Raw genomic sequence first — 13,791 nt, forward strand, 5'->3', positions numbered from 1 at the left:
AGTACGCGTGAGAAAAAGAAGATAAATTGTTTAGTTTTCAGGGATTTAACTTAAAGCGGTTGTAGTTTTCGAGCGTGGTTCCTTGCCAACAGGAAAATAACTCGCATACTAATGACGTAGTGGAGTAGAAAACCAGAAGGGGACGTGAACTGGAATGCCAACAACAAATCAAGAATTTGTAACAGGAAGCTGAAATGAAAGAGAGGCTTGCATATAAAGACTCCACTCCCAATAAAGGCCAGGATATCAAGGTACTTTCAGGAGTGGAACACTTTGTCACAAGACTTTTTTTCTTTTCTTTTTTTAACCTTCTTGGCACAAAGACTGAATTCAATTTTCAGATAAATCTGTTCTGGTTAGACTTTGTTTTATTTTAATTTTCTTATGTTAACAGCATCTCAGGCTCATCCCCTTTCCACTGTTACCTGATTGAACCAATTTACAATATAATAAAACACCATCCAAAAAGCAGAAGAACCTCTCTTCATGCTTTCAGTCTGACAAACAAGGATCCTTCGTCTTTACGGGTCGTTGCGATACGACTTCGGTCTTCTAATTGCCCTCCAAGATTAGAGGTGCGGTGTATTTAAACATCATCGGGACGGTTTGAATACTAATCCGGGCACTTCAGGCCTAAGTAGGCAACAACAGGCGCGGGAATATTCTGAGTTTGTCTAAAAGAAGAACCTGAAATTGAAGTACCAGGACCTTTTGGTCAAAATGCAGTGTTGCGTGGTCCCTGCCCTCCTTGAAGAATAACTCTGAGAGCAGAATAATACTGACAGGAGAAATTCCTGGCCGCCTCTCTGCTGTTCCTGTCTACTTTATGTTTCCATCACCATTACACCGAGCTGCATTTCCTGACTGGCTGAAGACAACTGCACTTTCAGAAATATGAAAAACTTTGGGAGAACAATTTCAATGCTATTAATGGAGAGAAGCTTTTCCTTGTCAGGGACTATCCACAGACACCAAAACAACACACGATACAGTAGCAGAAAAGGTTCGGAGTGGGATTTCAACCCGCAAACCTCCAATGCCAAGCCAACTTCTCTAAGCTCTAGGTTATCCCAATCAATACGCAATCACAACTCTTTTTTTTTTCTGAACAATCTACAGCCCTGAAGTGGCCCACATACGCAGAACGCTGTATCAATGTTGAAGTTGTGAAATCAGAGCTGAACCGTTAACAATGGCCTTTTGTGGAGCAGTGGCTGCTGCCTCCATACAGGTGTGTGCGATCAGATCTGTGGATGTGATGTGGCGTTTCATACACTGTTGAAATGTGATCGTGACTGATCTGCTTCTTCCACTGTACAATGACGCCATCTCACTTCAAACCCGGATGAAATGAGACCTCACCTTTAAGACTTGAGATGTTTTGATGTGCATCAGGTTTAGGACAACATTAAAATTGACTTTTTCTTTTAATACAGTTTAAAACCAATGAATCACATTGAAATCTAGGAAAATATTCATTTTTGATAAACAATAAAGAAGACACTCCAGTGGTTCTGTAGAGAGAATAATCCGTTTTGATCAGTGTGTGGTCAGCACCCCTGACTTTGTTCTTCTCACAGTACGGAAACCAGAGCTTTTCTCCAATGAATGACGTGATTCAGACACCATTGCCCAGTGACTCATTTAAATCCCAGACATTAAAAGGAGTATTATATCCATTGGAGTCTCAAATAAGCCGATTATCTATAGATCATCAAACATAAATCATCTGCTACACATCTATGGATCCTAATCAGCCCTGTTTCAGTTGGGAAGCAGTTAGTGCCCTGCTGCGCTGGGCTGGTGTTCCTTTGCTTGGCTGCGGCCGTTCAATGGCAGCATGCTCCATGATCTCTCTTTCTTTCAGGACAAAGCCACGTGGGAGGCCGGCAGCTCTCGCTACTGTCTTCAACCTAAGACGAAAGACGTTTTTTTTTTTTTTTTAACCCCCTCTCAAACGTTAAAACAGCGGCTGCAGATATAGCAGTTGCGAAACACTCCATTTACTCTGAAGAGAGATGCCGGACGAATCCAAAGAGGCCAGGAAGACGGCTGCCAGCAGATCCTCGTTTGGGAAACAAAACCGGTGTCCTAATGGGCACAGTGAGCGGTAACGCTCCGGAGCCCCGGGCTGGGAATGCTTCACGGACAGCAGACGTGACAGGAAGATGGGCGCAGGATTTACAGCTCGCAAGATTTGCAGTTACTCCTTCGGCACAGAACAGATTCAAGATTCAGCTGATAGAGGAAAACTGTCATCTCTCTTAGATACAGTTATGAACTTGATATTCAGGCTCACTTGCTGCATCAATGAACACATTCTACAGCTGGTAATAAACCATGAAGTCTCTACATCTATGTTTCCTAAATAGCTGTAAGCCAGCTGAACGGGATTGCACAATCTCCCAAAGGAAACACGACGTGAAATATAATCTTCTTGTTTATGCCAAGCCCACTATGTCGTTCCACACTTCGTAAAAGAGACGTCTAAAAAAATCCCTCATGAAATAAAGTAAACAAGTGTCAAGGACAACTGAAGGCAGTCCAATACGGAGACAAAGGAAGCTCGACTATGCAGAGTAAACGGAAATCTTTCAGAATGGGTGCTGCGAGGAACTGGAAACTCCAGTTTGTTAGCGGGAGACACAAACGGTTTGCCTGAAGACTTAGGTGTGTGTGTGAGTGTGTGTGTGTGTGTGCATGTGTGGGGGGAACTTAATTGCCCCGGGCAGTTGCATCACCGCAGCCCTGCGGATCAGTTCAGAGAGACAAGGCAGTGATGATGAAACGTAGATTACAGGTCTGGCTGCACTGTGGGTAAGTAGGGCCCACTTCAAGCTTACCAGGCTGAGTTCAGTAAATTACAATGGAGTTCCCTTTTTTTGAGGTGAGAGGAAGAAACCGGAAAATTCCAGCCGAGTCAGAGACAAGGCCGTTGGACGAGTCAAAGAAAAAAAAAAAAACGGCTCATCAAGTCTTCCTCCATCCATGATCCAAGGAAATATTTTATCATCGAATTTGAACTGAAGAAAGAAAATTCTGTTTGCCGATGAAACTACAAGCAAAGCTCTGTTTTGGAAGGTAAACATTTTCAGGCCAACATGCACAGATGGCAACCTCGATTGGCAGAACAACAAGAAGCAGCAGCAACTTAAATGTCAGGCCGGTTTAAATTCACGCTGCTGCGTAAGACGCAGGTCCAGACTAATAACGGGATACATGGAAATTTTTTTGCTGCATCCGTTTCCCCCCCGTCTGGTTTTTCTTTGCTGATTGGATTGAGCCGTCGGTGGTCTGGAGGCCAGGCACGCATCGGGCCCTGCAGCACTGGGATCTGGTTTGAAGCTTTTGTTTGGTGTTGAAACTCATATCAGTGGCACTCACAAGGCAGGTCTGGCAAGACCTGCGGACCGAGCCGGAGTTTCTCTTGGAACCGTTGTGTTTAGTGCATAAATAATCACTCACACACATCTATTCTCAAAATGTTGGCTCAGCAGCTGAGTGAGTGATTTTAAGTTTAACTAGAGAGAAAGCTAGAAACGAAAGAGTGCTTAAAAATCATGTCTTTTATTAATGATACTGTGCTGAAATAGTCTGATTGTGGTCAAAGTCCCTGAAAGAGCATGCTGCGATTGAAAAGAAATCATTCACTCACCCGACGTCGATGAGCGGCGGCTTCCCTCGACCCCTCTTATAACACAGAAAGAGCTCAGGACTCTTGATACTGCCATGATTCAGATTTGCCGGCTGGCCGCTGCTGGTGCTGTCGATGCAAGTGAAGCCCTCTGGCACAGTTTCCCCTGCCGACTTGTTGATGACGGCCAAGTCGGTGATGGGTGCTTTGGGCCCACTGGACTTGGCCTCGGACAGGTCCTGTTCAAGGGGCTTGGACTTGTCGGTCAGCCCGGCCACCACAAAGTAGTCGGTCACACGGTGACCTTTGTCTTCAATCATGGCTGGACGTACCTAGGCAGAGAAACAAAGGATCATTCAATTACTTCAATTACTGCTTTTCCCTTGACAAATTAGAACAAATCTCAGATCTTGTACATCCGTACCGCAGTTTCACACTGAGAGCAAAGCTCTGGCATGTCAGTGTGGGACAGTGGGATGGGCTGAGCTGCAAACATTCACAGAATGCTAAATATTACGGACGAAGCAATAAAAACAAATCCTTTAAGACTGCAGGCCGTGAAGCAAACAAGCTAAGGAGGAACTAATTAGAGGGGTTTACAGAGGGACAGGATGGACGGACATTCACACTCTTGTCGCTGTATATCACCAGGCTGCTCCAAACACAAGGAGCCAGTGAAAGATCTGATGGCAGCACAGAGCCGGGGAAGAGCATCCGAGCCCGCAGGAATGCACAGAAATGCCACGGAGAGCGTTAATCAAGAGGACACCAAAGCGAAGCTGGAAAGCTCTCTGAATATGGCCACAGAATCAAGCCATTTTTCACAGTTCTAACTGCTGTAATGTGCCTTAAGCTTCTGCTGATTGAATGTATTCACTAGGCTTTGAACAGAAGTTGATGTTTCCTCAAACTGATGAATCATGCCACCAAGTTTAGATGACAGTCACTGAACCGGTGCACTGTTATGGTGCCGACATGCTCCAGTTTACTTTCAATGACGTCTCTGTACACAAACATAAAGGGGACCTCTTGAGCGTGTGGTCAATGATATACTGCATAACGAGAAGCAAAGGACAATATTTGATTTACTGATTCTAACCAAGAAGACAACAAAGCAAATGGTTGTCTAAAAAGAAAAGAGTAACTTAAAGCTTGCCTCCTCTTCAAAGAGCCCTCAGGACAGATACAGGAAGTTCAATTTTTCCAGCAGTGACTCAGCTGTGGCAGGAGGGGAAAAAAAAAATGGAGCTGCTTTGCACGGCCACAGCGAGCACAGACCGTCCCGGACATCACAGTGCAAATTCAAAAGCAGCACTGTGGATGCAAACACACTCCGATTTTACAAGACTCACTTTATATTGTTGTGACACAGCAGCGCTGCGAATCTAAACACATGAAATTGTTTGTAGCCGCGTCTCTGCTGCATCCACGTTGCACATAACGAGTGGAGCAAATGATACAAATGATTTTTGTCCGGGGTGAGGTTTGATCCCATTTTCTAAGTGACCATAACACACAGCTCAGTCTTCTTTGTGATGAACTTGGCATGCTGCCTGTGCACAAGGGGCCATTACTGATTGTTTCAAGTATCCTGAGCAGTTTAAGTCCAGGTACCTTTCAAGAACTGAAGTTGGACATTTGCCCAGAATATTGCTCATTTGTCACAACAATGGCAGGAAAAGACTCCAATAAAAGATCATGGAGCCTCAAGGAGCAGAGCTAATCCACTTCACTGTCATGTCCAGGCAGAAGGGAGTGACTTTGAGTTTCCACTAACAGGAGGAGCCGTAAAAGCGGGACGGACGACCAGGTGACTGTGATGCGAGGTCTGCCCTTGTTTGGCCCGGTTCGTGCTTCGAGTGAGCAATCCCAATTAAATTTGATCATGGCCACCCATCTTCTTAGCAGGATATTCACTCATCCTCGCTGTTTGTCTCTGAGATGTCTATCCGTGCCTGTGCTTGTATATTAAGATTCATACAAATGCTTCCAGATGTGGCCTAGTTATTTAACGACAATGAAAAATCCTGTCCGTCTCACTCCTTTAAAAAGCCACCCTCCTTTTGACCGGCTCCAGATTTTACTTTATTATGAAGTACGACTGCAAATTGGAGCGGCGGAGCTAAAAGACTCGTCGGTCTGAAGAAATTTACTGCACCGTATCCATGGCTACATCTCATTGGTAAAAACCCTATTCAAAAGCAAATCACAGCTGTCAGACCATATCTGCTCTGTAACAAACCACACATGCTTTTTACTAAATATGTGCTAGTAACTGCACAGTCTCTTCACAACTACAAATCACACAGCGTAGGAAACGATCAGCCAGCTCATTGGAAATCTGTAGCCGCCTGCATGGCACACATGTTGTGATAGCTTGAAAAAAAATGATATATAAATTATGAAAAGCAAAAAGTAACTCATTATGACTGCTAAATGTAAACATCCTCTAATTTTGGAGTAGATCTGCATCAATTATCAACAAAGTTAAGCAATTCTGGCTGTGTAAGACTGAAGAACTGTGAAGAAACTGCTGATCACGCCTTCAGATCTGTGGTTTTATGTCACAGGGTGAGACTGCAGCTAACAGCAGAAAATGACCTGGCAATTAAAGCGACCCCAGCGCTGCACCAAAACAATAGTTTGAAGATCCTCGGGAAGGTGAAATTGCCATGCTGACATTCTTAATCTACTTCCGCACCAAACTCTTTTTCCTGCGCACAACCACCGACCTCAATGTTTCATTTTCTGTGAAATAATGATGCTCATATGAAAAAAGTGAAGACTGTGATACTGACATCCTGACAGCGTGACTATTGTTCACCACGATGAAGCACAAGTTTAACAGCATTAAAAGCGTTGCTATATCTAATTTTACAGAAATTACTTGATAACATAAACCCATAGAAGAATGGTGCTGTGCACATTTCACACGTGCGTGTCAAACACCAACAAACCACAGAACAAACTTTACAGGAATCTTTGCAGAAGTAGCTTGTAAACCTTTATGTGTGAGAACTGTCATGTTTTAGCACCGGGTTTACATATTAGCAAGTGTAACAGTCAGTCTGTGAGCGTGTGCAGACCCGGCACTGGCAGGGCCTTATTTGTTGCGGACAAGTTGCTATGAGAGGAAGGATTAGTCGATGATATGTGATGTTATATCACTTCTGCACAACAAAGAGGAAACTGCAACATAGACAGCCACTCACACCGCCACTGCACAACGTGACACACCGCCACACACGTTCTGGACCCTTTGATAGCATATGATCACAACTACTGAAATGAATGATTGACTGAGGCGTTGCTCAAATCGTTTGACCTTTCCCTCCCCCGCCACAAAAATACAAATATCTCTTTTTGACAACCCCTGGTGGATAAACAGTGAGGGCGCCATGGCAACCACGTCCCAACAATGCCAGGCGGCTGTGCGACCCTGAGCGGCGACTACTGTTACTCCACGGGCCGGGGAAACTGATCTCAGAGTCTTTCAAGGGTACTTTTAGAGTAGCTGACATGTTCATCTCGCAGCCTGCAGTCGGGACTCAGAGGACACAGACACAAACTCCGGCTTCAGTTTCAGAGGTAGACAAAACCCAAAACGGCAGACAGCGCTTGTTTAATCGTCCACTTTTATGTGCGGTGAACAAATAAAATCCAGTTGGGGCCGTAAATGGCGGTGTTGACATGGGATTAGTCTCGCAAGCTTTAAAGCTGTTGTTAACAGAGGGGGGAGCAGAAACATTAAGGATTTTCTGTCTTTCTTATACGAGCACGCAGCAGGCGGGAAGATCAGGAAAAACCTGTATCATTTCTTGTGAGAAACGATAAAATGAGTCGGGAAAAGTGTCAGGTAAACCAGTTTGCATATCCACTACATCAAGCCCTGTGTTGTAATTGGAGCCCCTGACTCTAAAGGTTGTGCTCGGCCCCTCCCCTCCCCTGTGAATACCTGTTCCTGCGTTACTCCCGAGCCCCGGTGATCGGGTGTCACAGTCTTTGTCTGGTCTGAACACACTCAGGGAAGGGTCAATACAAACCACGACAAAAAAAAAATACAAGCAGGCTTCAGTGGATACAATGCAGTTCCTGTGAAACTCAGACAGAAGGGGATGCATCATGAATTCTGCTCTATTTACGACAGAAGTGGAAAAATGTACTCGGTTAATTAGCGGAACAGCAGAAAATAGATGTATTACACAAAAATAATCCATTTATTCTGGTAGTGGCCTTAAATCTAAATAGAGAAAACACATTTTTAACCTTGTCCCTGAAAGCTGTGTTGGTAAAATGACTGCAGATTTCTGGAAGCTCGATGGATCGGTGGTTACAGGAACAGCAATGTCAGTACTTATCAGTAATGAAATCAAAAATTCAGAGCCGCTCTCTGATCATATTGAAAAGCAGGTAACAGAAAGATAAGATTCAATAAAATCCTGCATTAAGGATATGACACCATTTTTGGGGAGAACTTATATATAGGAATATATCAAGACTTCAGTTTTGAGCAACTTTCTGTGTCACAAAAAAATAATATAAGTTAAAATTGAAGGACAGTTTATTGCAGCTACTTCTGTTTGCAGCTCACGGTTTCTGTGTGTGCTGCTGGAAGATCATTCTTCTGCTCTGCAGACATGAGATTACCTGGAGGCTCCAGCAAGTGAGAGTGCGGCACTGATGTTCACTTTGGCTGCTTCCACAGCTGCACAGAGGACTGCTGCCCTCCAGCACACCGTCTGTTCGCTCTCCTGCGATGTGGGAGGCATTACAGGTGTCTCTGGACTAAACCACCAAGTTCACAAACAGTTTTTCCTCCTTTAACAGTTGTTTTCCTGCTGAACTCTGACTTATACACCACTGTACATCCATACCAGAAATTCTAGATACACTTAGTTATTCCCATTTGCACTACTGTAAAATCCTTCAATAATCCCCATTGCAACGCAGTATATACTGTATACAAAGATATGTAAAGCACTTTAAACAAGAACTAACTGACCTTTACAGAGGAGCTCTGCAGCCCATCCTAAAGGGAATTGCATGCATGCGGTATTATATCCAGTGCACACGCTAAACGTTAACCCAGTGGACTGAGAAGCATGTGCACTGTGAAATGCTGATGGATCACAGACTCTGACCCATTTCAAATTTAAAGCATTCAACAAAATACAACTAGGTAAAAAAAAAAAAAAAAAAAAAAAAAAAAAAATGATAACAATTCGGGAGAGTACTCATAACCGGAGAGGATATTGAGATTTCCCATTGCCTAAATTCCATGCCATTCGTAAAAGTTTTTGTGTGTCTGTATGTGGAGTGAGACTTTAGACATTCACCACAATCAAAATACCCACAGATTTAAACCTAGTCTTAGCATTGTAGGTATGTAGTCACGATTGTCGATCAATCAAAATTTGTCCTGAGGGGTGAAAACGGTCTTAGCTCTCCGAACCTCACAGCATTGTCATGCTCCATGGTGGCAGCACCTCTGAAACATGCCAAAGGCTGGCTGTGCGGTCCCACAGCCCCAGAGGGCAGAGGAAAACTCACACTGGGTAAAATAAAACCAGGGAGGTCCTGCTGCTCCACTGCGTGGGCACAAAAGACGGTGTTCAAGCCTTTCACCTGGGTCCCTCCTTTGTGCCACAGATGCCAAAGTGAATTCAGACCTGTCTAAAAAGGAAAGTGGATTGAACCGAAAGCGACTGAAATAAACATGGAAAGAGGCGTTTTTCTCTTTGGATCTACAGCATGGAACCCCTTACTCCATCCCCCCCCCCATGATCTGCCCCACAATGATCTCACCCCTGCACACAAAAGAGCCTGGAGGCACGCTCCCCATGGGTGAAAGAGCCTGCCTGCGTGTGTGCGCATGCACAAGTGTGAGTGTGTAATGCTGGCCCGTGGACAGTGCCGTGTCTGTCTCAGTCATTCCAGCACGAGTTTCGCCGTGCACATCCACTCTCAGCTCATCTCGAACAGCTGCCGAGGACGACACACACAACTAACACACTCAAACGACGACGTAAGAATAAAAAGTGTGGACAGACGCAGTCGTTACACTCGGGAGCAGACCGGTCCGTCGCTATAAATAGCAGGGCCGGGTGATCTTTCACACTATCATCGCCATTGTGATGAGTGTGCATGTGTGCGAGCGTTGGCCAAAGGGCCACTGAAGTGCACTTAAAGTAATTCCTGAAAGGGCAGCGATGCCGAGCGATATAATAAAACTGGTAAAGGAAAAGATAATCCTATTCCAGCTGTAATACACACCGCCCGCTCGGGTCCAGTGGTGGCTGCAGAGCCACTCTCCAGCCTTTGCAGCACCAAGTGTCTGCTTCAAGTGGCACTTTGTAGCTCTGGAGAGCCAAGTGGCCCATCTTGACACCTGTCATCACAGTGCAGGGGAGCAGAGAGAGTCCATGGTGCCAACAAGGCGACGGAACCACAGACAAAGGTACTTCTTCTGAGGGAATTTAAAGATTTTGGCTTTTAATCTGATTAAAAAAAAAAAAAGTTCAATATTTGCTATTCGGTGTGTGAGAGGTGAAGAATTCACGGTCTGTGTTGTGGCTCAAGATAAAACTGTGTGATAGCTTAGCATATGCCAACAATCTCTCTCTTGGTCTGAAAAGTACAGACAAAAAAAAAGAAAAACCCTCAGTGAACTCTGTTTCCCAATCCTGTACATGAACAAAAAAACAAAACAAAACAAAAGTCACCAGGGTTTAACAAATTTGCAGGAAAAAATCCACTTTCATTTGGACTTTGATGGCAGGTGATAAAACGGTTGTACCTTTACAATAGGTGGTTTCACTTTGATCCTCTGGGCACATGCTGGGATGTTTTAATGAATGCAATCAGGCTCTCTACTATGAAACGAGAAGGCTGTACCTAGATTTTCAAGGTGGAACTTTTAACTTGATACGTAATAAAGTGCTCCAAGGATCATGTGCTCTTATTGTGGAAGACAAAGGGTAGCACTGCCCAGGTTTCTCATACATAACAGCCAGGGGAACTTCCAGCTTCTATCTGAATTGTTGGAGAAATAAACACAGTGACAAGCAAAGGTTTAGGACATTTACAAGATTCATTAAACAAGGTCTTTCCAATGAAATACAAGGCAAACGGAAAGTCTAAAAACGAACTAGTCCAGTTGATTAGTTTATGATTACCACCAGCAGGCCTACAATCTTTGTTTTGTGAAGTGCCAAACATTGTAAGTCAACAAATCTAGGGGAATTTGCAGGAGAACGAACAACACAAACCTCAAGAAGAAACCTCAAATGTTTCGCTTTCAGACTGCAGAGTCAAACTTGAAGCTCTTAAAGCTAACATTAGGCTTAGAACTGCAAATAGGACTGTAGAAAACGGAAGGGCCAAATGTATCGGCAGTATTGAGGGCATAGCCATTTTTCTTGTTTTGGTAATGATGGCGTTGACTACAAGTTCCTCCGTTAACTCCGTTAGCCTCCTGACTCAGCAGCCAGGGTGCATTACACACAACTGTGTTTTCAGGTGCTGTATGTGTTTAACAATCGCTGCTGCTGAGGCCGTGCATTTTTTGCATTGATACCTGACCACTCTCTCCAGCAAGCAGCCACCTGCTCATTTCATCTTGCGCCACCGCACACAGTTCTGCGTCCAGTATTTGCAGAACAGCCCAAAACAGCACTGAGTTGCATTGGTATCAGATCTGTACTGGTATCGGTACTGGATCTGTTAACCACAGACGTATTTCAGCCATTTAACTTGAAGGTAATCGAGTTTGGGATGACAAATACTTGATTTAAAACAATTAAAATCGATTTGAGGGTTTTAGGAGCCATGCTTAATTGTTATATGTGATCTTTCTCAGTTTCAGTTAGACAGCAGTGGAGCCCTACTTCATGTTTTGGCAAACATATTCCAAGTTCGCCAGAGCACTGACTGCAAGGCAATCGAAAACATCAAATAGAAGACGAAAGATATTTCCCACTTCCTGGAACACTGTGGGTCTGAAGTCCCGATTCAAGAGGCAGGTGCGTTTTCCAAAGAAAGTGACACATTTCAAGTGTTTGCCGAGCTCTGTCAAAGGCAACTGTCGCACAGCCTGCAGCAGCAGAGTCCAAGTTCAAGAAGATTACACACAAGAGATTTGATAAAGATTTTAAATGCAATACAGGTGAAAGTTTGAGCAAAAACAAGAGTTTTTCCCTCTTTTTCTTAAACAAGTGAAAACACCTCTGCAGAGGAGGGGAGGCATCTCGGAACAGAGTCATTGGTTAAGCAGAAACGTCACAAGACTGCCTCCTTCCTGAAGCGTGACAGCCCGGCGGACAGAGAGCATTCTTTCCACTCGAAGGAGACGGGAGAAGGGGCAAACTCATTGCCCTTACTAACTAACTGGGCCTGCAAGAGTCCGACTCAGGCCTGCCGACAGAAAACTATAACACCGGCACATCACAGCACGGTGCGGCAAAGTACAAGGTCCAGAGGAGAGGAATGGGTTACTGACTTGACTCTAGCGGTAACATGTCTTAAGATGTCGCTCCACAAAGCTGAACCTGCAGTTATCTCATGATCAACTGGATAAAACATGAAACGCAAATGTTAATAAAGCATCCTTGAGTCAACAAATCATCCCTGCGTGTAGGAGCATTGCTCACATCGACCTCGGTTCCTCATGAAAGGAAAACAGAAGAGGTGGAGGAAGAAGAAAATTCAGCACCTAAAACTGATGCTCATTTGTTCTTTCAGCGTTGTACAGAGCTCAATCATTCATTTTAGAAGAAACTAAACTGTTTCACCTGCTACGTTCAACTGAATAACATTTATGTTGGCCTCTAAGAGAATGTCTATTTGCCAAATTTCAATTCTAAATTTCAAGTTAATGATTGAAATAAAGTAGTTTTCTGCACAAAAGAAAAACAAGAAAAACAAAACTCAGCTAACAGAAGAAAATTTCTTTTTATAAATGTAAAGCAAAAATGTGTCCGTTTTTGCTTTCCTCCCTCCATTCCACCTCCTCTTCATCTTTGATGCTACTTAATCCAATTCAGGGTAACAGAGATCTGGAGCTGATCTCAGCTAACAATGGCCGAGAGCAGGACACACCCTGGACTGCTGGCCTGTCCAACACACTCACATCCACACCTACGCACCATTTCAGAGTCAATAGTGAACCTCAAATGCATCATGATGTTTGACTGTGGGAGGAAACTGGTGTGCCATGGGAAACCCACACACACACACGGGGAGAACGTGGAAACTCAGCACAGACAGGCAAGCACAAACGTGAAGAAGTGAGAACGCTAACCCTGAGGGCAGCAAAATATCAGGTGAACATGCGACATGCAATGATGTTATTTAGTATTGCAAGAATATGATATTAATGACTGTGCCTTAAGAACTGTTCTCCTAAATAACAGCATCCTTTCTCTGTCAGTCAAAATCTGTGATGAGTAGATCACACTTTTCTTTCAAAATCTGTCATTTTGAATTAATAGAGTATGAATATGCAACGCATGCAAACGTAACTCATATTCATTCACATTCTTCACCGCATCTCTTTCAAATGAGGTCAAATGAGCTGTTTCATCATTCACATGCAGCTGCAGTCATGCTTTCACTACTTCTCAATGCCTAAGACATCCCATCAAACAGGTTCCTTTCCTGCTGCCAACCTTTTATTTTCATTTTAAATGAATGAGCCAAGCAAACTACAAACATTTAAAACTCTTCCCTCAACTCAACACACACCAATTTCAAGTTAGATTTTCCACAAAATGCATGACAGATGACTGAAATGAAATATTAGCGAGGGGTGTATGCAAAGGTATAAACCGATGCGTTTACAAGTCACTTTAGAGAGGGACAGGCAATAAAATAATAGATGTATAAGGTGAAATGTGACAGACAGTCCAAGCAGCCAATGATAATAAGATTATAAATTACAATCTCAATCTGACAATTAAATAATAAATATTGGTTTTAGAAGTTGCTATGGTTCCCTGTTTCTGGCCTGGCTCTAGCCCCTCCCACTCTGAACTCAAGGCCACACCCCTCCCTACAGGTTTGATCGCACACGTCTCAAGTTTCAAGCAGACGAAATATAGAAATGGACAACAACGACAAAAAAGCTGAAGAAGAGACGTCCAGCCCTTATGGGTGATGGG

At 43.9% G+C, this 13,791-nt stretch overlaps 1 protein-coding gene across 2 annotated transcripts in view; it reads right to left on the bottom strand.

Moving 5' to 3' along the window:
• Positions 1-13,791, bottom strand: part of dennd4c (DENN/MADD domain containing 4C) — a 29,567-nt gene that overhangs the window by 13,701 nt on the left and 2,075 nt on the right. For both annotated transcript variants that reach the window (XM_030119502.1, XM_030119494.1), the window contains exon 2: positions 3,656-3,966. In XM_030119502.1, the coding sequence (XP_029975362.1) occupies positions 3,656-3,954 (299 nt within the window). In that variant the 5' untranslated portion in view covers positions 3,955-3,966. The remainder of the gene's footprint in view (positions 1-3,655; positions 3,967-13,791) is intronic.

This window comes from Salarias fasciatus, chromosome 3 (genome assembly GCF_902148845.1).
Source record: "Salarias fasciatus chromosome 3, fSalaFa1.1, whole genome shotgun sequence".
Classification (NCBI taxonomy): Eukaryota; Metazoa; Chordata; class Actinopteri; order Blenniiformes; family Blenniidae; genus Salarias; species Salarias fasciatus.